Below are 20,814 nucleotides of genomic sequence, written 5' to 3' on the forward strand. Positions count from 1 at the left end.
CCTCATCATCTCCCGTATGAACATGACACTGCACTACATACACACTTACACTTTACAGATTCACTTATGCACACAGCTCGCATACTTCACTAAGGAAAGGTGCTGCAGGCATGAAGGATAGACAAAAGCTTTCCAGTTAGGTGGCTGAAACTGCACTTCGGTGTCCTCCAGTAATTCACGAGATAAAACTTTACTTTTTACTGCCTCGAAATTGCGAAAGCATTCTCTGTCCGGTTTCTCTGTGTAGACAAACAGCTGTATTTATTGTTCAGTTTTTTTGAATAAGCACTGGAGAGAAATAGCCTCTGCTTCCTCAGACTTTTCAGTGTCAGGAGGTGATTAAATCGGATCACTAATGAGGTACGCATTATCACCAACACTGCTTATTAAAGCGAATACTTCAAAGGGTCATCTACAGCATTGTGGCCAGTCATTACAGTCTCTGTAATACCAAACCGTGTCTTCGGATACTCTAGTTCAAATACAGGCAGTTCAGGGAAAGAACACAATTTTGCTGAAACTTCAAGGAAAATTTGTCTGTATGGCACTAAGTCTTGTGATCCAAGGGTTCTGGCAAACAAAGCCCCAATGATCGTGCACAGTGTGAAAGAAAAACAGAAAATGTTCTCACGTATCCCAGCCAGCTGAGATGCAAGTGGTGGAATAAACGAATTCACTTGTATTGTTCCCTGTGTGGAAGCACAAAAAAATTGATGTGGGCTGTTGTCATGATACCGTGAAGTTGTAGGAAGACAAGAGTCATTCATATCGACACTTTCCTGTACCCTGACAATCTGAAGTGTACTATTTATTAAGTAATAAGAGGAACAGATTGTGCCACACACACAATACAGTTGCTTCATATGGTTGTTACCACAAGCAGAAAGTGAAAGATAGTGACTTTCTGATTTCGCTATGTATAATGTCTGTTTAGTGCCGTTCACTATGTTTTCAGAGCCACTAAGAATATCGCCTGGTTGACAGAAATGTCCAAGCAACAGTTGTGTGCTGGAATGAGCCATTGCTACTGCAATGTACTCTGTTGGGTATTATAGAGGCTGATATGAATTCTATGTACATATTGCACTTCATCACTGTAGGAAATCCCGATGAATTGGCATCCAAACAACACTCGCTTGTAGAACAGCGAAATAGCGGTACTTAATCATATTATTCATTAGGCACATGTACAGAGAATGTTCGCACAAGGAAGATACATAGGACTGATTAACTCTAAGCTATACTGCAAAGATAAAACACAACACAAAGAAACTAGTCACTCTGAGGTAGTTGTGTACTGTCAACACTGTTCAGATACAGAATCTTCCTGCGTAGGTGTGTGTGTGTGTGTGTGTGTGTGTGTGTGTGTGTGTGTGTAAGTAAGTTTATCAATAGGACTGAGATGTATACCTCATTGCTCTTTTCTGAATTACAAAAATTATTTCTGAGTAAGCATACAGCAGCCATTATGTGCAGTTCCTTGTGTATGAATTGAATAGCACACATGTGGGAATATGGGTCTATGATACATTATTCTCTGAACATATGCATCCACAATATTTGACGTTTTGCAGATGAGAAAGATTTATATGCTTATCTTTTTACACCGCATCTGAGTGCGCTTGCCCCCCCCCCCCCTGTCATATGCTTATCTATTGTAGTTCCTAAAAATGTCATGATGCTGATACTTTCATCACCTCTGTTTATTTCAACATTACATTATATATTTCACACTTTTTGGTTTTAAACACTATGTGCAATGTTTAGGACTGTTGTACAAAAAAAACTTTTATAGGAACTACTCTTTTCTATTTTCAGTATTCACAACTGTTTCCTCCTTCTGAGCTGCATAGATAATTGTTGTGTCATGAGCTTACATGCTAAATTTCTCATTTTTAATGTATAAGAAATTATTTACATAGAGACTAAATAGTATTGGATTGAGTATGGAACCTTGTGGCACACCATTCTTGACAGTTTATTGTTCAGACATGTAACTGACTATACATCCTTTACTTGTTGTCTGCTTTCTCTGCACTGTTTTCTACGTTTTTGCTGTATGATAGCATCCTCCTGGGATCCCATACGGACTTACTAATATAGTTTCTCCATCATCCACGCAATCAGACGCCTTAGACAGGTCTATAAAGGTATATGGACATATGGAGAAAAACAGTTTTTGGACGAGAGGACGTCTTTTTAAAAGGAACCATCGTAGTATTTGCCTGAAGTGACGTGGAAAGGAAGTGCAACACTTAAATAAGCGTGGTCGGACATGACTCTCCATCATCCCGAATCTGTGGTCAGTGTCAACAAATGTATGAAATTACGTCATTCGGTTATACCTAAAGTACAGTCTCTTTTGTTTGTACATTCTTGGAACAAGTTACGTGAAGGGCGTGAAAAGTAATATTCTCTGTTCGTTAATATATCGCATGCCATAAGCATTTTTTGAGTGTTTGAAGAACCGAATCTCTATGAAAATAAAGAGCTAGTTCCCTCCGTCTTCCTAACTGGCATGTACGAAGAAAGAATCTATTAACACTGCTCGTCTATATTTGTTAATTTATGTTTCTAACGTGAAGATTTGAAAAAAGAACCTAAATATGTGTCTGCCCATGTCAGTTTTTGCGAAATCACTTTTTTTGACGACGTATCCTCCAGGTTTGTCTATCTTATTCGTAACTTTACTTTTGTTTCTCGTGAGTGGGGACGTATGTAATATACGATATACAGTGATTTGTTAAACTATAACATTAATATGGCAGCCGTATGTTAGCAATTTTGGGAGCTGCAATGTTTAATTAACGACATTTAATTTCATAATATAATTCTGTATGGCAAATTTTTAGTTGTTCGAAGTATCTGTTACCACCACAAACACAATGTATACCTCTTTCGATACTGTGATGTGAGAAAACATATAGTACCTGATAGTGTTCCATCATGGACAGTAGCGCAATATGTAAGAATGCAATTTTATTCGAAGAAAAGGAACACAGCAATATTCCGCAGAAAACTGGAAGTTTATAGTTTCAGCCTTCAGAGTTCAGCACTGAGCTTTCCTCTATTTTGTTACCTCTGAGTTTTATATGTTTGCCAATAGATGGCAGGCAAGGTTTCCTTGGTTGAGGCATCCGGGAACTTTACCATAGTAGACATGGCGGGTATTAACTTGCGTGAATGACGGAGATAGTAATAGAAATATTGCCAGGATACTGTGTATTTGTGTATTCTGTGAGTTGTAAACGCAGTTTGATGTAATTTAGAAATTAGTACACTTAAAAATGCAGAATGTAGCACAAGGATCTACGTCAGATAACCAAAAACTTGAAAAAGTGAATGTACAGCACGATATAGGGAAATCGTCGACTCCCATATCTTCTAACTCGAGCCCAACGAAATCTGAAACGGAGACGTATTCAGAACTGCAGCCGAGATTTATGACTGATTCGTCAGAAAGCGAGGAGGACGACGTTTCTGAGGTAAAGATTAAAAAATATAGTAATATATGTGAAAATTGTGATGGCCTCGAGGGGCCGAGGTTTCAATGAACTTAGCAGAGAGACATCTTGTGGCATAGTAATGTTCAGGAGACAATGTAAGTATGTTCGTGATCTGTGTTTAGTGCGAAACTCAGTAATGTGGAAGTGTTGTTCTAAAATACTGGGATTGACTGCTCAAGACAAAAGTTATGTTCTTTCGGAAGACCGGGGTGAGTTTTGTTCGTTATGCATTCGAATGTGCGTTTTGCACACCCATAAGTTAGAGCCCATCGTGTCTTGGTATTTTGGAACTTAGAAGTCTTCTCGGCTCAATTTTTTTGTCTAATGTGTCAAACTAAAGTTTAGCATTGGATATAAGTTCTAAGATTAGCGTGAAGAATCGCAACATGCTAGTTACACATACAATTTGCAAAACATTACCGTACGTACTGACGTGTCGAATTTAGTGAATGACACTTAGTTGATCAGTATCGGGAGACTTGGCCAGTATGCATACTGATGTAAGGTGTACAGAGGTAGTAAAATTTTCGTATGTTTCCGGTATGCATCAGGTAGCTTAAAAATTTCATTGTCCAGCCCTTGTTTTCACTCTTGTCTTCAGTATATTACTTTTACAGCTTATTGAAGTTATGTACAAAATCTGCGTGTAATGTCTGTCCCGAGAATGTTCAATGCAGCTCTCCGTCAGGTCTCGAAATTTAGTCGTTCTGATGTGCGGATCAGTTTTCCACCTCAGTGGCAAGTATGTATTTAATTTGCATTCGTCTTTGAATTGTTTTGACGATGACTTAACTGAGGTTGAAACGCCATGGCTTATAAGAATATTAGTTCAAGCTTTTCATTTACAGTTTACTTTACACAATCATTTTCACGCGCATGAGTTTAACATGGATTAATAAAGAAATCAATCAATCATTCATACAGGACAGCCAAAACGTGTCTATTTTGTGTTAATAGGAAAGTTGGCAATTTTGATTAGTTGGCAGGAAGGATTCCAGTCAGCTGCCTTTGTTGCATTATGTTGAACAGTGTAAACGCTTTTAGAGAGCTTGATATAGGCTAGTTCGATTTTTGTGGATGGAATTTAGTATTTATTTCCATGGTTGCTAGTGTTTACAATGAAGGCTAATTTAGTGGAATCCTGTTAGATATGTAGAGATACTTTAGCAAATTAGCTGGTTAATAGGAGGACATAACTGAGAACCAATTAAATAAATACCATAGTGTAGGCCTAAGTATGAAAAATGTTCCTTCCAGTGCAGAGTAGAATGGGGTGTGTGATTGACATAGCAGAGCAAACTTGTAGGTTTTCCGTTTTTACAAACTCATTTTACGGTTACGTTAATGAAAAAAGAGAAAGGACTGTGTATTTCACTAGAAATGGGAGTACTGAAGATGATACTACATGAACAATCTTGGTGTATGATGGGGAAGTAAATAGCTCCAGAAAGATTAAAAGGGAATAGTCACACCTACACTAGTGAAGTGTTCTTATAAATGTGGCCAGTGTTATGCCATGATGATAGTGTTTAAGACTGAATCTCTGATTGAGTCAGATATGTAAAAAACATGGAAAGGCAGTGTTTTGTTTATATTTACCTTTGACAAAAAGAGCCTTTTACTGTAAAATTTGTCAGTCCCAGTAATCTTGTTGGTGCTTGGAAATCAGCTGCCACTTAGAACAACAACTGTTAAGTCATAATATTAGAAATTTCAAACAGTTTTGTAATTGAATTATGGCCAGTAGTGACAGGTATATCACATAGATATATCTGCATTACTTTTAATATTCAGGGATGCACTGTGAAGAGGGAGGTGTTGCACACATTTTGGCAAACTGCTCACTTACTGTGTTTTTTAGCATTTTCATAAATACCATATGTTTTGCAGACCAGATTTGAATATTACCAATTCCCATTGACATCTGTGTTTAAGGCTGTTAACGTATTTCTTAATTGGAAGAATGTTTTGTAACATTTGTATAGATGATCAGCAAGAACAAAATTACATATTGGTATCATATTTGTAAAAGAACAACTAATGAACTGTTGAATAAGAAAAAGAATTTCTAGACCAAACAATTTTAAGTGAATTGTTAAAATTCAGGTTTTCTGCTTGTTTGAATTAATGCTTATAACTCGAGGAGGGAAAGGATAGGATAGCTGTAGGCTAACAATAAAAATAAATTTTTCATAACGTAGTTCATTTAATGTTTTGAATGTTACCTATCTTCATTTTAATTAGACAGAAAGTCTTATACCTCACATCAGTTTCAATTTTGTGGCTATCATTCTTTTATCTGAATATAGTCTGCTGTGCATGGTGATTTAGGGCAGTAATGAGAAATCTGGGTGGGAGCATCTTTTGCAGTTGATTTTCACATGCAAAATGAAATTCCCTAACAAGATCATTAACAAATTAAATTTACTCTGTGACTTGTTTGTTTATTGAAGTAGGCCTAAACAATTTGAGGATTTCACTGTTTTTATTTTGTATAGGACTCATAAATTTAAAATTTGGGAAATACACTGTGAATACAGTTGAGTTTGCTGTATCTTAATAGTTTCTTCACATACAGTCTCTGTGTGTAAATTTTGGTTAGGGTATTGCTACCACACTGCTTCTCCCTGCACAAAATGTTCAGTTGGTTTGCCATACCATGCAATTTCTGAAAGTGTTAAAGTGATTCTCAGCACATTATAAGATACACTAATACTGTAACATTTTAATTCAGAATTTTAGATTTTCAATTTAGTGTTAGTACTAATGTGGTGACACAGTGAAGTGTTCTCCATAAAGTGTAGGAATGTTGTCGTATGTCAAATGGTTGACAGATTGGGATATTAAGAATGTGAACATCATGTGCGTTGTTTTCATTCATATATTGTGTATGTTAAATTTACCTGCGGTTAAATTTGAATTTATGCATGGTGATATGGGCAGACATTTCAACAGTGTCACTACATCCTTGAGCAGTGATCATTCTTCCCCTTCAGGCATTTCTCAACTGTAAGATCATGTACCAACAGCTGTTATTCTTTGTAGTGTCCTGTTGGTAGTAATTTTTTAAACTTTATTTTGTCATAGTATTGTAAAAAGTGCATGTGCTTAAAGTGCACCATGTCAGTTGTAGGAGGGGAGAAAGGTTTTTTTTGTATTGATGCACCTGATTGTAATGTAGGCCATATTTGTTCATTATGAATGTTCACCACACTCAGAGTGGTTCTATTAGGCCTTTGGTTTTATCTGTGTGTATGGAGGTGTGGGCATGGGTGCACACACAAGTGTATGCTGCATGAAATAAGGCAGTATGTAAACAATCTGGAAAAATTAAGAGGAATTCTTTTGCATTGTTATAGACTTGAGAAGTCACAAGACGATACGTAGAAAGCATTGATCTAGTACATTTTGGGATTTACACGTGACTGACAACTGTCTTTGATATATTAAGTTATTTTCTTGTGATCAAATGTCATTCTTGCCACTACGATGATGGTAAATACCAACAGATTTAATTACATGAGAATAACTTTATTTCTTGCCAGTTTCTGTATTTTAGCTACTTCAGAAATGTATGCCATGATCAGATAGCAAATGACGCAGTTTGTTGTATTTTTGACAGTTAGTGGAGGGGCAGTTTTGTGTGCATTGACATACCATAGCAAATGCATCATATGTCAACTTTTAGCAGAGAGAAAAGGCAGATTTGCAGCATGAAGGCCTTGAATGACATTGTAATATGTATTTTTGTGAGTGCTGTAAAAATGGGGAACTAACGTTAGTCAGAAATGAAAGAACAGCTACAGGGAAGTGGAAGAATTCATGCAGTAATAACTCTTTGATGTGTTCAAGCATCTGGCATAGCCATCAGATTTATATAAGTAGGTGCCGAAAGTATTTTAGAAATTGTAAGAATATGTTGGGCTAAAATAGATTTCAGAATGAAGTTTATCAACTTATTCATCCAAGGTTCATATTGCAATGACGATAGGAACTGCCATGGAAATACAAGGAAAATAAATAGTACAGAACACACACGAAATGTATAAGTATGCTTAATGAGGATATTTCTAGAGCAAATGGGGAGATTCACACTAGAAATGGAGGCAAAGAAGTCTGTAATAGCATTGATAATTCAGTGTATTACCTATGTTCTTCGGGTATGTTGATATCCTGGACGAAAGTCGTTTCAGTTGGCAACACCTTGCTTCCCATGTTGAACCAATAAATGGCCATAAAATTATGACCATTGGATACCTCAGGAGTGGTTTACTGCATTATTGCATTGCTGTTTAACTTTTTAAATCATGAAATTATATAAATATCGCTAATCTTATTGTTGTCAGGAAGTATAGAAAACAGTGATGTTGCCAGTGAGTTGCTATTGCCATCACAATAACTGATTTGTGGGTTGATGGGGAGGTGTGGCACATTAGAGAATTGTTTGGAACAATGTTTTGCAACAACATATGGTCAAAATCTGCCAGATTATTATTATTATTATTATTATTATTATTATTAGTATTATTATTACTATTATTAATTGTATGAGAGCAATAGAGGATGACATCATCAGTGTCACCAACAAGATTATTGTAGGTAGTGACTAGTGAAACAAATTAAAAACATGCTGTAAGTTTGTTATAAGTATATGTTAGTATAAACAAAAAATATTGTTAGTTTCGTGTGGTCTTATGGTTTCTTTGCTATATAAGCAGAGGAGGATGGAGTTGTGGTCATGAATGGAAGGGGTCTTAATAACAGGTGCTAGTAGAGCCGAAATTATTTTAGAGTTTTTCCACCGAACTTGCAGTCTGTAATTTCACAAACAATAGGAACACCTTTAAACAGTAAAATATCACTACACACACACTAGAGCAGAAGTTTCTTCATTCAGTTTCAGAAATTGGAATCACTGAACTTAAGCACAGCAGTGACAATAATGAATGAGGAGCAAGAACTGGGACAACTCAGTTTCATCAGAAGAACTGCATAAAAATTTTCACCAAACTGGGAGAGAAGTCCCCCAATATGAAGCCAGTGAGAGAGAGAGAGAGAGAGAGAGGAATTTATTTTTTGTGAACTGAGGCATTTGGACATTTAAATCAATTAATTCTGTTAGAGAAAATAATTTCAGTTACTGCAGTTTTGGTGAATGTATCTGTTGCAAGCTTCTCTACTGGATAAACTTCTCTCCTAGTTTGGTTTGAAATTTTTAAGCAGTGTTTTTCCTTAAATTGAAATGGAGTTGTAACAGTTTTTACACCTAAATCATTATTGCTGTTGGGTGAAAGGAGGGGGTGGCCTTAATTCCTTATTAAGAAATGAGGATAAATCGTTCTTAAATAGTCATACGTTAACAGAAAGTAGATTATGTTGTTTAAAAGTTTGTTTAATAAGTTACAAATATTTCCATAAGTAAGTTTTCGTAAATATAGATCAGTCTTATAAAATGATTGGCTCTGAATTGTAGTCATTGTTCTTTCCCAAATTTCACGTTTGATAAATAAACAGTTAGAGGAAGTGTATTGTCTTTTGAAATGTAATTCTGAATACTGAAAGAATCTTGGTATTTCATTATTTAATATTTTTGCTCTCCATTAAAGGTCACAGGACAGCACAAATAAATTAATCTCTGTATCAGCAGAGAAGAAGTCAATCTTGTGAAACCAGTAAGGTTATACAAGTGAAGTTACGCACATCATTACTCAAAATTAGTAGATATTCACGATGCATTTAACAAACCCTTTATGTGACTATACCCAGATAAAATTTGAAACTCCGTGTTCACTGCATCTACAAATAATAATAAAAATTTGTGAACAGGAAACACTTGTTTTTAAAGTGCTGAACATGGCAGATGACAGAAACACTGAATCTTTGTAGTGTGCTTCACTTTTTTATGTAGGGACTTTAGAAAGTAAGTCAGATATGTTATTCCACATTAATACTGTTGCACAACAAGAGTGGTATATTTTCAAAAGAGAGTATGTATTCCGGGCTTCCTACAGCACAGTTGTGCTCCAGTATTAATAACAGGCGCATCACAGTGTGCAACTGAAATGTTAAGGAACGTTCTCCAAAATTGAAGTACCAAGAAGAGTAATATTTTTGTAGGCAAAAAAAAAAAATTGTATACACAAATTTGTCATCAGTCTGGCAGTAAATGGACCAAATTCAGTGTCACATCCAGCCATAGTAAAATGATGCCGACAGCTTGACCCATGCTGCACAGATATGGGTGACGCTGATTAGAAGCCCAGATCACATATCGTGCAATTTTCATCTTTTGAGCAAGCTGATGGCATTCACACAGTGGTTCCCAGTTGGCTCTGTGAGCAATGCCTGGATTTCTGTCATCAAGGAACTATGAAATCGGTTACAGGTACTGGATGACTATGTTGCAAAATAGTATAATGAATCTGTCACTTACTTCTTGAAGCCCCCTTGTGCATTTAGAAGGAAATAGTTGATTAAAAATGCAGTTTTGCCATTCCATGGAATTTTTTCTTAGTTCTTGCTATTCTTCGCTTTAATTGTGGTCTATGATCCGAGGACAGAGGTGATGCAGCTACCCACACTATCCTATCCTGTGCGATCCTGATCATCTCTGTGTAACTGCCTTACATCCATCTGAACTTTTTAGGCCTTGATCTCATGATTCCTTGATGCCTCCGAAGATTTCACCTCGACCAATCCCTTCATTTAGCCTATTTTAATCCCTTCATTTAGCCTATTTGTGCCAGTAATTTCTGTTCTCCCCGATTCAGTTCATTAAATATATGATATACTAACATTCAGTGTTCTCCTGTACCTCTGCATTTACAGTGATTCTCTTCTCTTGTTTCTTTGTTTATCATCTACATTTCACTTTTGTACAAGGCTACACTGAAATACCTTCATAAAAAATGTTGAATGCACATTACCTGACAAAAAATAAATGAAGCACAGAGAAGACATGGTCGGATGTCAGTCTAACTTCGGATGTGTACACATGATCGGTGGTTATGTAAATTATGAGAGTTGCAGTTCTCTTTGACAAAGTAAATGGCCACCATAGTACATTCGTATTGTTAACAGGCCTGTATAGGAGGACTGTGAACAGCAGTAGAATTTGAATGGTCACTTTGAAGGACATGAAAACACCACATGTGTGTGCGAGACAGCGTTAACAGTGCTTGGCAGACTTTGAAATGAGCCTCATTGTGGGTCTCTGTTTGGCTGGCTGGTCAAATGTGTGGGGCATTTGGATGCGACTGTTGCCTGGTGTTGGATTGCGTGGGAACTTGAAAACAGGCATACTTGTCCTAAAGATTCTGGTCGACCACTTCTGACCACCATGTGGGAGGATCGCTGTATCGTGTACTAAACACATCATACAGCTGCACCTGCCTTCTGAGATTTCTTGCAACATTTTGTGTCATCACGCACCATTGGTTGGAGACTGGCAGCTGCTGGACTAGAAATTACTGTTATGTAACTATGCTTTCAATAGCGTTATAATGCCAAGGACTATGTTTGGATTGGCTTCATGACTGGCAAACATTGTGCATAGATGACTGGCATTGCACTGTGTTCAGTGATGAATTGCTTTCTTCACTACCCCAAATGACAATTGTTGGCAAGTTTGATCGCAACCTGGGGTGAGGTCCCTCTCTTCCATTGTTTTGGAGAGTCACAGCAGTGTTACTTCTCCTATGAGAATGCTATGGAGCCGTTTTTCAAGAGGACAATGCACGTCGACACGACGTGTCTATGAACGATCTGTGTGATGTTCAAATGCTGCTTGGCCAGCAAGATCCCCAGGTCTGTCCCCAACAGAATGTCAGACCAGCGTGGGCATCAGCTCGGTCCCAGTACCATTTTCCAGGATATGAAGGACTAGAACAACTTCGGATTGTCTTGCCTCATTAGAGGATACAACAGCTGTATTACTCCATTCCTAACAGCATCAGTTCATACATCCAGGCTGGATGTAACATTCTACTAAAAAGTGGGCTCATAATGCAGACTTTATTTTTTTGTAAATTTAACTTTATTTTCCATTTCCTGAAATAATGTTGCCTATCTCTTAATTTGCAAAGTTCCATGATACAGACTTTTGCTGACCAAATAGCAAAACTCATCTGCTACTTTCACTCTCTCATTTCCTTATCCAGTTCCCTCAGCATCAACTGATTTCATTTGACTGCACTACATTACATTCACCCTATTAAACTGCTCAACCAAATCCTTTGCCACCTGTTGACAGTATGTCATTTGCAAATCAGGAAAGTTTTAATTTCTTCCTCTGTGAACTTCTAATTCCCCTTCCAGATTTCTCCTTTGTTTTCTTTACTGCTTGCTTAGTATGCTTTGGGGATAGGTAGCTACCCTGCCTCATCACAGCTTTCCCTTTTAATTTTCTTAATATTAGAACTGTGGTGTAATTTCCATACAAGTTGTAGCCAAAGCTGCTTGCATTTAATCCCTGCTACATTCAAGATTTCGAAGAGAGTATTCTGCACTGCTTAAGGGAATTAGGGAGTGGTTCTAGGTGCTTCAGTCCGGAACCGCGCTGCTGCTACGGTCGCAGGTTCGAATCCTGCCCCGGGCATGGATGTATGTGATGTACTTAGGCTAGGTAGGTTTAAGTAGTTCTAAGTCTAGGGGACTGATGACCTCAGCTGTTAAGTTCCATAGTGCTTAGAGCCATTTGAACCATTTTTAAAGGAATTAGGAGACTACGTGTATCAACATTCAGTATTTTAAACCTATTTTGATAGAGGTGGTACCTGTGGGCTTACTGCATAGTTTTAGATCTTCGCTTTAAATTTATGCTACGAGTAAAGTCATTAACCATCTACTGGCGTATCATTTGACTTGTCAGAAGAAAGTGAGTACTGGTGTCTCAGTGTTCTTTAGCAAATTACACAGATGGCAGTTGTCATTTGTGGACATCATGTTCAATGAAGCATAGGTAATAAAACATTTGAGTGCAGTGCAAGTTGTAAGGACAGTCTACTTGATCCAAGGAGAATGGCTATTCCACTGTTTTGCTGCAAATGTCTTTCATCCATAGGTTGTAGACATACTAGAAGGGGACAGGTCAGTACATAAGGCGATTTCGGACAGTGTCACTGACATGTTACAACACCACATGAAGAGCAATATCTGGCCATCTCTGCATTGCAAGTTGTATATATACTGCCAGAGCAGTGCAAGACAATCTCAGAAGGGCCACAGCAACTTCTGTGACTGATTAGGCTGTAAGAAACAGTTTGCAGGAAAGGACCTTACAACCCAGCTGTCCTGTTAAGAGTACCCCCACTTGGCATGACATATCACAGTATTCCTTCAGTTCTGTGATTCCCATGTCAACTGGCAACTTTATAACTGGGAAAATGTGCTATTCACCATTGAGTCCAGATCTTTGGTGCAAAATGATGGTCACATTTGTTTGTGGAGACCCCATAGTGAGCAGTAGCTGCCAGATGTCCAGGAAATACAGATTCAGCCAAAGTTCTGCGCTGGTGTAGCGAGGCATCAGCGTTGACAGCCGTACAGATTTAGTCATTGTCTACGATCACCTTACTAACAGGCAGTACATAGAACAGATCCTGTTAAATCGTGGTGGCTGCTACATATCGTGGTGGCTTATGTTGAGGGCATCACCAGAGATGTCTTGCGAAGTCTGTACAGTGGAGTAGTGGAGTGGAACAGCCGGTAGTGAGTTCTCCTAAACTCCATCGAGCATATGTGGGACTTGCTTCACAGACATGTTTGTCCTGTGCCAGCCCAGACTCTTTAGGAACTCTAAAAGACTCGCACTGAAGAAGGTGGTGGGGTGGGGGCAGGCCACATAGGCGTCATGTGATGATGCATGCTCACAAAGGACTTACACATTATTGAAGCCCTCAGAGTGGAATGAAAATCACCCAGGATGGTAGTAAGAATGAATGTTTTCATTTTGTTTCAGACATCTGTCTGACATTTCAGTTCTTGTGTTGTAAAGGAATGAGGATGTAATAATGTTGTGTTGTGTATCTAATTTGTGAAAGATAAACGTATGATTGGTAATGTACCCAGTCCTTAATTATTACACAATTGAGTATGGCGGTTGCCCAAAGTCATGTTCCCCTAATTCTGTTGAGCAGTGTAGTTAATGTTATAAAGTTTTATAAATGTACAAATGTTGTAATGTAAACTTGCTGTTCTTCGGTCTGTCTTGGAAGATAAATCATAAGGTCAGTATTTTCTCTAGTGTTCTTACTTTTCTCCAGACCACAAACTGATCTTAGAAGTTGGCTTTTGTGAGTACTTCCATTCTTCTGTAAATAAGTCTTGTCAGTATTTTGCAACTAAGACTTAGTAGCCTAACATTTGGTAGTATTCATACCTGGGTCGTACCACCTCCCCTTTTAGAGAGGGTCACCATTCTACTATCTCTGTATCCATTGAATTTTTTCGAGTTGGTTTAACAGTATCTTGGGCAAATGTGTACAAAGTTTCAGCTCAATATCTCCTGTGGTTCCATATCCCAAGCTTCTTGTAGATAGAGGTCCTATATATATACTCCACCTACATGCTTGCTAAAATGTAAACTCTGTATAACTTTTATGGAAAGTACTATTAACTTGTAAGCCCCTGATTTTGTACACTGAAACAACACTTTGTTCTGAACAAGGATATATTACTGATTAGATTTTTCAATACATCTGATGAAAACTGCGTGTCCTTAAAAGTGGCAGAAAATCCATTGTACATAGTGGATAGCCCATCTTAACCAGGCATAAATCATAATTGTATGGAGAGATTCAGCTAAGTTCTTGTGCTGCTTTTAGTGTAGCCTGTGTCCTTCTTTACCAAAATATATGTACCTACGAAGCTGATGAAAATGTTTTGGGTGCCAAATTTTTGGTAGTTTTAGGGGCCTCATCTCAGTTTTATGGTCATTAATGTTTATCTTGCAAGACCTAGAAAGTGTGTACTTTAAGCTTTGGCAGCTGCATAGTTTAAATTTTTGATCCATGCCTGCTCATGGATGAAAAACATCCCTTAAATTTATTACTTTTCATACACAATGTATATGCTTGAACATAATAAACTACTGGCAGTTAAAATTGTTACACCACAAAGATGAAGTGCTACAGATGCGAAATTTAACCGACAGGAAGAAGATGCTGTGATATGCAAATGATTAGCTTTTCATAGCATTCACACAAGGTTGGCGCCGGTGGCAACACCTACAACGTGCTGACATGAGGAAAGTTTCCAACAGATTTCTCATAAACAAACAGCAGTTGACTGGCATTGCCTGGTGAAACGTTGTTGTGATGCCTTGTGTAAAAGAGGAGAAATGCGTACCATCACGTTTCCGACTTTGATAAAGGTCGGATTGTAGCCTATTGCGATTGTGGTTTATCGTATCGTGACATTGCTGCTCGTGTTGGTGGAGATCCAAATGACTGTTAGCAGAATATGGAATTGTTGGGTTCAAGAGTGTAATACGCAACGCCTTGCTGGATCCCAACGGCCTCGTATCACTAGCAGTCGAGATGCCAGGCATCTTATCCGCATGGCCGTAACAGATCGTGCAGCCATGTCTTGATCTTTGAGTCAACAGATGGGGACGTTTGCAAGACAACAACCATATGCACGAACAGTTCGACGACGAAGTATCTTCATAATACTGTGAATTGATTGTGGTTCCACACTCAAGGAACTCGATGAGCAGAGGACTTCTGCAGTTGAAACAGGAGGTCATCATGACCGTACAGGTACTTGTGTGATTGGTTTTAGAGTTCTTTGGTGAGGGAGATGTGGGATGTTGCTGCTGTTGGGTTTGCTGTGTGCCATTTGGTCCGAAAGGGGGCACCACTTAAGGTTGTGATGACCTCCTTCTTTGACTGCAGGGGCCCTTTGCTCATGTAGTTCCTCGAGCGTGGAACCACAATCAGTGCGCAGAGCCATGAAGATGCTTTGCAGAAGCTTTAGTGCAGCATAGTCAAAATTCCCAGAAATGCTGTCAGATGGAATCACCCTGTTGCATCATGATGCATGCACCTAAAGTGCAAATCAAATGAAGGCTACATTTCAGCGATTTGTTTAGGAAAGCCTGCGACGTCTGTCGTACAGCCTGGATTGTTCAGCATGGGATTTTTCACATATAAGGTGGCCTGAAGAAACTTGTAGATGTTGTTTTCAGTCAGATGAGGAAGTGCAGAAATGGGTGTAGTTGTTAATCCTTCAGTGGCTAATCACTTTTTATGAAATAGGAATTGATCCTGTCATTTCCCAATGGCATAAATGCGTTAATGCATGCGTTGATTAATTTTGAATTCAATCATTCTGTGGCCCAGTTATGATGGATGTTCGGTTTTCATTTGACTGCCCCATGGAGATGCATAGTGTTGACCAAGGCATCTTTGTGTTCTAATGAAATGTTAAATGCATATTCCACCCACCAAGCATTGACATGCATACAAGCAACATACTGCCTGGGCTGTAAAGCTGTAGTTGGAGCAGTGGGAGCTTCCTCAATGGCATTAATTATGAGTGCTGCAGCACCATTGGAAACACTGATTTCTGGTCTTGTTTAAATCAATAGGCTTGAACTGGGTGATTTTCTCTTGTTCCAAAAGTTGTGTGGCCTTTGGCATGCCTTTTTTCTGAGCAAACTTGGTTTGTTCAGTTTCGTGCTCCTTAAAAACACTGCAAACTAGATTGAGCTGCCAGTCTTTCAGCTGTTCCTCCAGTTTCATCACAAGTAGATTTTTCCATGCCTGTTTCCAAAGAAATTATACTCAGCAGATAGGCCATATTCTTTTTCATACAAAAATACAGACATGAATGGATAGAATTCTTATAATGAGCAGCAGATCCATGATCAAAGAAGTGAATGTGCTCGATTTCCCCTATCATTATCCTCAAATATTTAATAAGCCTCAGTATGAATGCATGAGCTGCAGTGCTATTGTGGCAAGGCAGTCACTAATAATATAGACTCTTATATTCAGTAGTTCTTTTCTACCAAAGTAAACCACAAAGGGACACAATGTGGCTTGTCTTTTGTCAGTAAACCCTTGAACAGCACCTTGCTTGACAAATGAATACTTCTAAGCAAAATCTATCAAAAAAGTAATTTCTCCATCTCGAATTTTCTTTCAGGTGCCTTAGATATGATGTTTGGTCTTTTGAAACGAAATAGCAGCTTTTCAGAACATCAGTTTTTAGAACCAGTTCCTGTATACTCTTCTACAGTTACATGACATGTCTGTATAGAGTATCCCTGTTTGTGTGAACTCACTGTTTGTATTCTATAATTTCTTCTGGATAATATTTGCTGGAAATATCTACCAAATAAGCTATCAGTGCTTGTTTACTAGAACATTGTGCAGTGTAGCAGCAAGCAGTCTTTTGATTCCAAATGACACACAGTGTTGTCATCTTTGATAGATGTTGCAGCCATCTTCAAGTTTGGCATTTTGATGTATTATGATGTATTACACATACACAAACTGAGTGTGTATCAGCAACACCAACTGTAATGCACCATTTTGACCTGAGTTCTCAAAATTTTGAGAACCAGTTCACAGCCATTTTAAGTAGGAGAAGTTTCTGCTTATAATCTTCTTTGTCATCCTCTCTTACTGCTGTGTTATCATTTTTGCTTGGGCACAGCCGAGAAATTCACCATCTATGAAGAACCCTTTTCATAGCTTGATTCACCATTCTCACAGAAATACTCGATTCTTTTGCTGTTCGTTGTATACCCTGCTTGAATGATGCGCTTTAATTTTTAGTTCATTAATGAAAATGTCTAGTTGCTTCACCAGTGGTTTTTCTACATCAGTTGAGTTGCTGCTGTAGTCCTGTCTTGGTGATGGAATCTTGTGCTTTCTGAACTTCCTGTCATATGTAACCCTTTGAATCCTATTTGATAACTTGTTGAAGCTGTAAAAGCTAATGTCAGAGATGCTAATGAAGTGTTCACTGTGTAACAAATGTCGACTGCTTCCATATTGATTCTAGCTTATCCAGGGGCTGCAGTTGCTCGAGAGCAGATTCTTGTCTGCATCTGGGACAAAGCTTCTAGCCAGTCTTGAAAGTTTATTAATCAATCAATAGTTTCAACATGTGAAATATCAGTTGGATGTAAACAATTCTTAACTTTTTCACAAATGGTTTACAGCAAGTATTTTACAGAAATTGAAATTTTATCAGTATGGTGTTATGATACGAACAAATGTGGGCATTGTCTGGAAAGTAAAGTCCAGATCGAAGTTTTAAAAGCTCTTTGTCCAACAGTGACATTTCTTACACTGGCTTAAGCTTTTACCAAAATAAAATGAAGGATTATGACATTGTTATCTTGACCACAAACAAGAAGAAAGCATCAGTCACCTTTTGGTTCTTTTCACAAATAGGTGTGGGTCTAAAATTTATCTATATAGCTTTTGAATTGAAAGATAAGCTTTTCGGGTGCACCAAATCCTTTTTAAAGTCCTAACAATGCCTTGGCACCATATTCAACAGTGTTTTGTATGGTCTTAAATAATGTTGTATGAAATTTCTTCAGTGATGAATTTATGAAAAGTTTTGATGGTAATTTCAGCCATAACTTGGCATGGAATTTCATTTATTGCAGCTTATTGTGTGGAAGTTGATTTCCACGTAAGTGCTGTTGTATTTTGACTGACATAAAAACTGTGGTCATTGATTTTACTTTCCATTTACGCATGTTCGAACATATACACTGTGAAAAGTAACAACTTTGAGTAGTGTTCTTCAGCCATAAGCAAGCATAGGTAACAAAGTTACACTATTAAACTACATAGCTTCCAAAGCTTAAAGAATAGCAAGATAAAAGATTAAAGAACATGCAATCGAGAAAATTACTGAAAATGTGGCACCCAAAACATTATCAGCTTTGCAGGTGCATATATTGTGGTAGAGGGGGACAGAGGCTGTTGTACAAGAAGCACAAGAATACAGTATGGCTAAGCGTCATATTACCAATTCTTGGATGAATCTCTCTATAAAATTATGTTTTATGGCTGGTTAAAGATGGCCTCTCCACAATGCACAGTGGATTTTCTGCCACTTTTGAAATCATAAAATAGTCACCAAATTTATTCAAAATTCTTCTTCAGCATAAAGAGTTGTTAGAGTATACAAAATCAGGGGCTTGTCGGTTAATAGGACCTTTCATGAAGGTTATCCGATCTACGAGAGGCCACAGAAATGAAACCACAGATGATGTCGAGCCAAAACATTGTACGTAACCATTCGAGACGTTGTGGTACTTCCCCATAAAATTTCATTAGTTTTAGAAACTTGGTCCACTTGACATGGAATGACCCACTTGTCAGTGCCAGTGAGCCTTCTAATTTGAACTGTTACATTCTTCATGCTCCATTGTTATGCATTGAGGTGGTAAGTCATGGGATAGTGATACACACATACACAGGTGACAGTAGTATCATGTATCCAAGTTATAAAAGGGCAGTGAATTGGTGGAGCTGTCATTTGTATTCAGGTGATTCTTGTGGAAGGGTTTCAAACACTATTATGGCTGCACTACAAGGATTAACAGACTTTGAACATGGAATGGTAGTTGGAACTAAGTGCATGGGACATTAGATTTCGGAAATCGTTCGGGAATTCAGTATTCAGAGATCCACATTGTCAGTAGTGTGGGAGAATACCACATTTCAGGCATTACTTTTCACCATGGACAACACAGTGGCTGATGACCTTGACTTAACGATCAAGAGCAGTGGCACTTGCTCAATGCTAACAGAAAAACACTGTGTAAAATAACTGCAGAAATCAATGTGGGACATACAATGAACATACGTTAGGACAGTGCGACAAAGTTTGGTGTTAATGGGCTATGGCAGCAGCTGACAAAGACGATTGCTTTTGCTGACAGCACAGCATCAACTGCAGTGCCTCTCCTGGGCTCGTGACCATATTGTTTGGCCCCCAGATGACAGGATATCCTTGACCTGTTCAGATGAGTCCCAGTTTCAGTTGGTAAGAGGTGATGGTGGAGTTAAAGTGTAGTGCAGACCCCACAAAGCCATGGACCCAAATTGTCAACAAACCACTGTGCAAGGTGATGGTGGCTCCATAATGATGTGGGCTGTGTTTCCATGGAATGGACTTTTCTGTGGTCCAATAAAACCGATCATTGTTCAGCTACTTGGAGACAATTTGCAGCCATTAGTAGACTTAACGTTCCCAGACCGTGATGGAATTTCTACAGATGACAGTGTGCTGTGTCACTGGGCCACAGTTTTCATGATTGGCTTGAAGAACATTCTGGACAATTCAAGCAAATAATTTAGCCATCCAGATGACCTGACATGAATCCCATGAATATTTATGGAACATAATGGAGAGGTCAGCTCATGCACAGAATCCTGCACAGGCAACACTTTTGCGATTATGGATGGCTATAGAGGCAACATGGCTCTGTATTTCTGCAGGGGACTTCAAATGACTTGGTGAGTCCATGCCACATCAAGTTGTTGGTGCATTATGCTGGGCAAAAGGATGTCAGACACAATATTAGGAGGTATCCCATGACTTTTGTCTCCTCAGTGTATTTCCTCCTTTTGTCAATGAAATTCAATATTGTGTGCATTATCCACAGTCTACTGGCATTGTCTTTCTCCGTATTTTATTTTTGCTGTCTTCATCATTTTATTTCACAAAGTTGTTCTCTTAGATCATATTCCTTACTGCTCATATTTGTCAGTCATCTTATGCTCCCTTTGAAACTCTCGACAACCAATGATTCATCCAGTTTATCTAGGTCACATTTCCTTAGTTTCCTGCCTCGCAGCAATTTCTTCACTTTTCAAGTCTGTTTGTGATCAGTAAATTATGGTCAGAGTCCTCTTCCACTTCTGTTCTTGAGTGTAATGCAGTTTAAAATCTGGCTTTGAAATGTCTTGACATTAAATAACCTATCAGAAACCTATTGTTGCCTTAAGAACTCTTCAGCCAACAAATCTTTTATGGTTATTAAACCAAGTGTTAGCAATGAATAAATTGTATTGTTTGCAATATTATACTGGGCGACGTCTAATTTAATTCTTTTCTCCTGTCTATGTTCTCTAACTACTTTTCCTTCTCTTTCTTTTCGTACTATTAAAAAATCATTTTCCTATTACAATTAAATGTTTGAGATGTTTGTTGGCTTTTTGTGTACTTGTGATACACAACTATCTCATGTGTCATCTACGTTATCTGTTCACGCACAGATCACACCCCCCCTTTGGTATTCTTGCTTTTTAGAAATTTTAAGATGTTTTTG

At 38.1% G+C, this 20,814-nt stretch overlaps 1 protein-coding gene across 1 annotated transcript in view; it reads left to right on the forward strand.

The window, feature by feature from the left end:
* Positions 1 to 3,180: 3,180 nt before the first annotated feature.
* Positions 3,181 to 20,814, forward strand: part of LOC126103748 (ankyrin repeat domain-containing protein 17) — a 236,288-nt gene continuing 218,654 nt past the window's right edge. The window contains exon 1 of the mRNA XM_049912333.1: positions 3,181 to 3,485. Coding sequence (XP_049768290.1) covers positions 3,288 to 3,485 — 198 coding nt within the window. The 5' untranslated portion in view covers positions 3,181 to 3,287. The remainder of the gene's footprint in view (positions 3,486 to 20,814) is intronic.

This window comes from Schistocerca cancellata, chromosome 1, assembly GCF_023864275.1.
Source record: "Schistocerca cancellata isolate TAMUIC-IGC-003103 chromosome 1, iqSchCanc2.1, whole genome shotgun sequence".
NCBI lineage: Eukaryota > Metazoa > Arthropoda > Insecta > Orthoptera > Acrididae > Schistocerca > Schistocerca cancellata.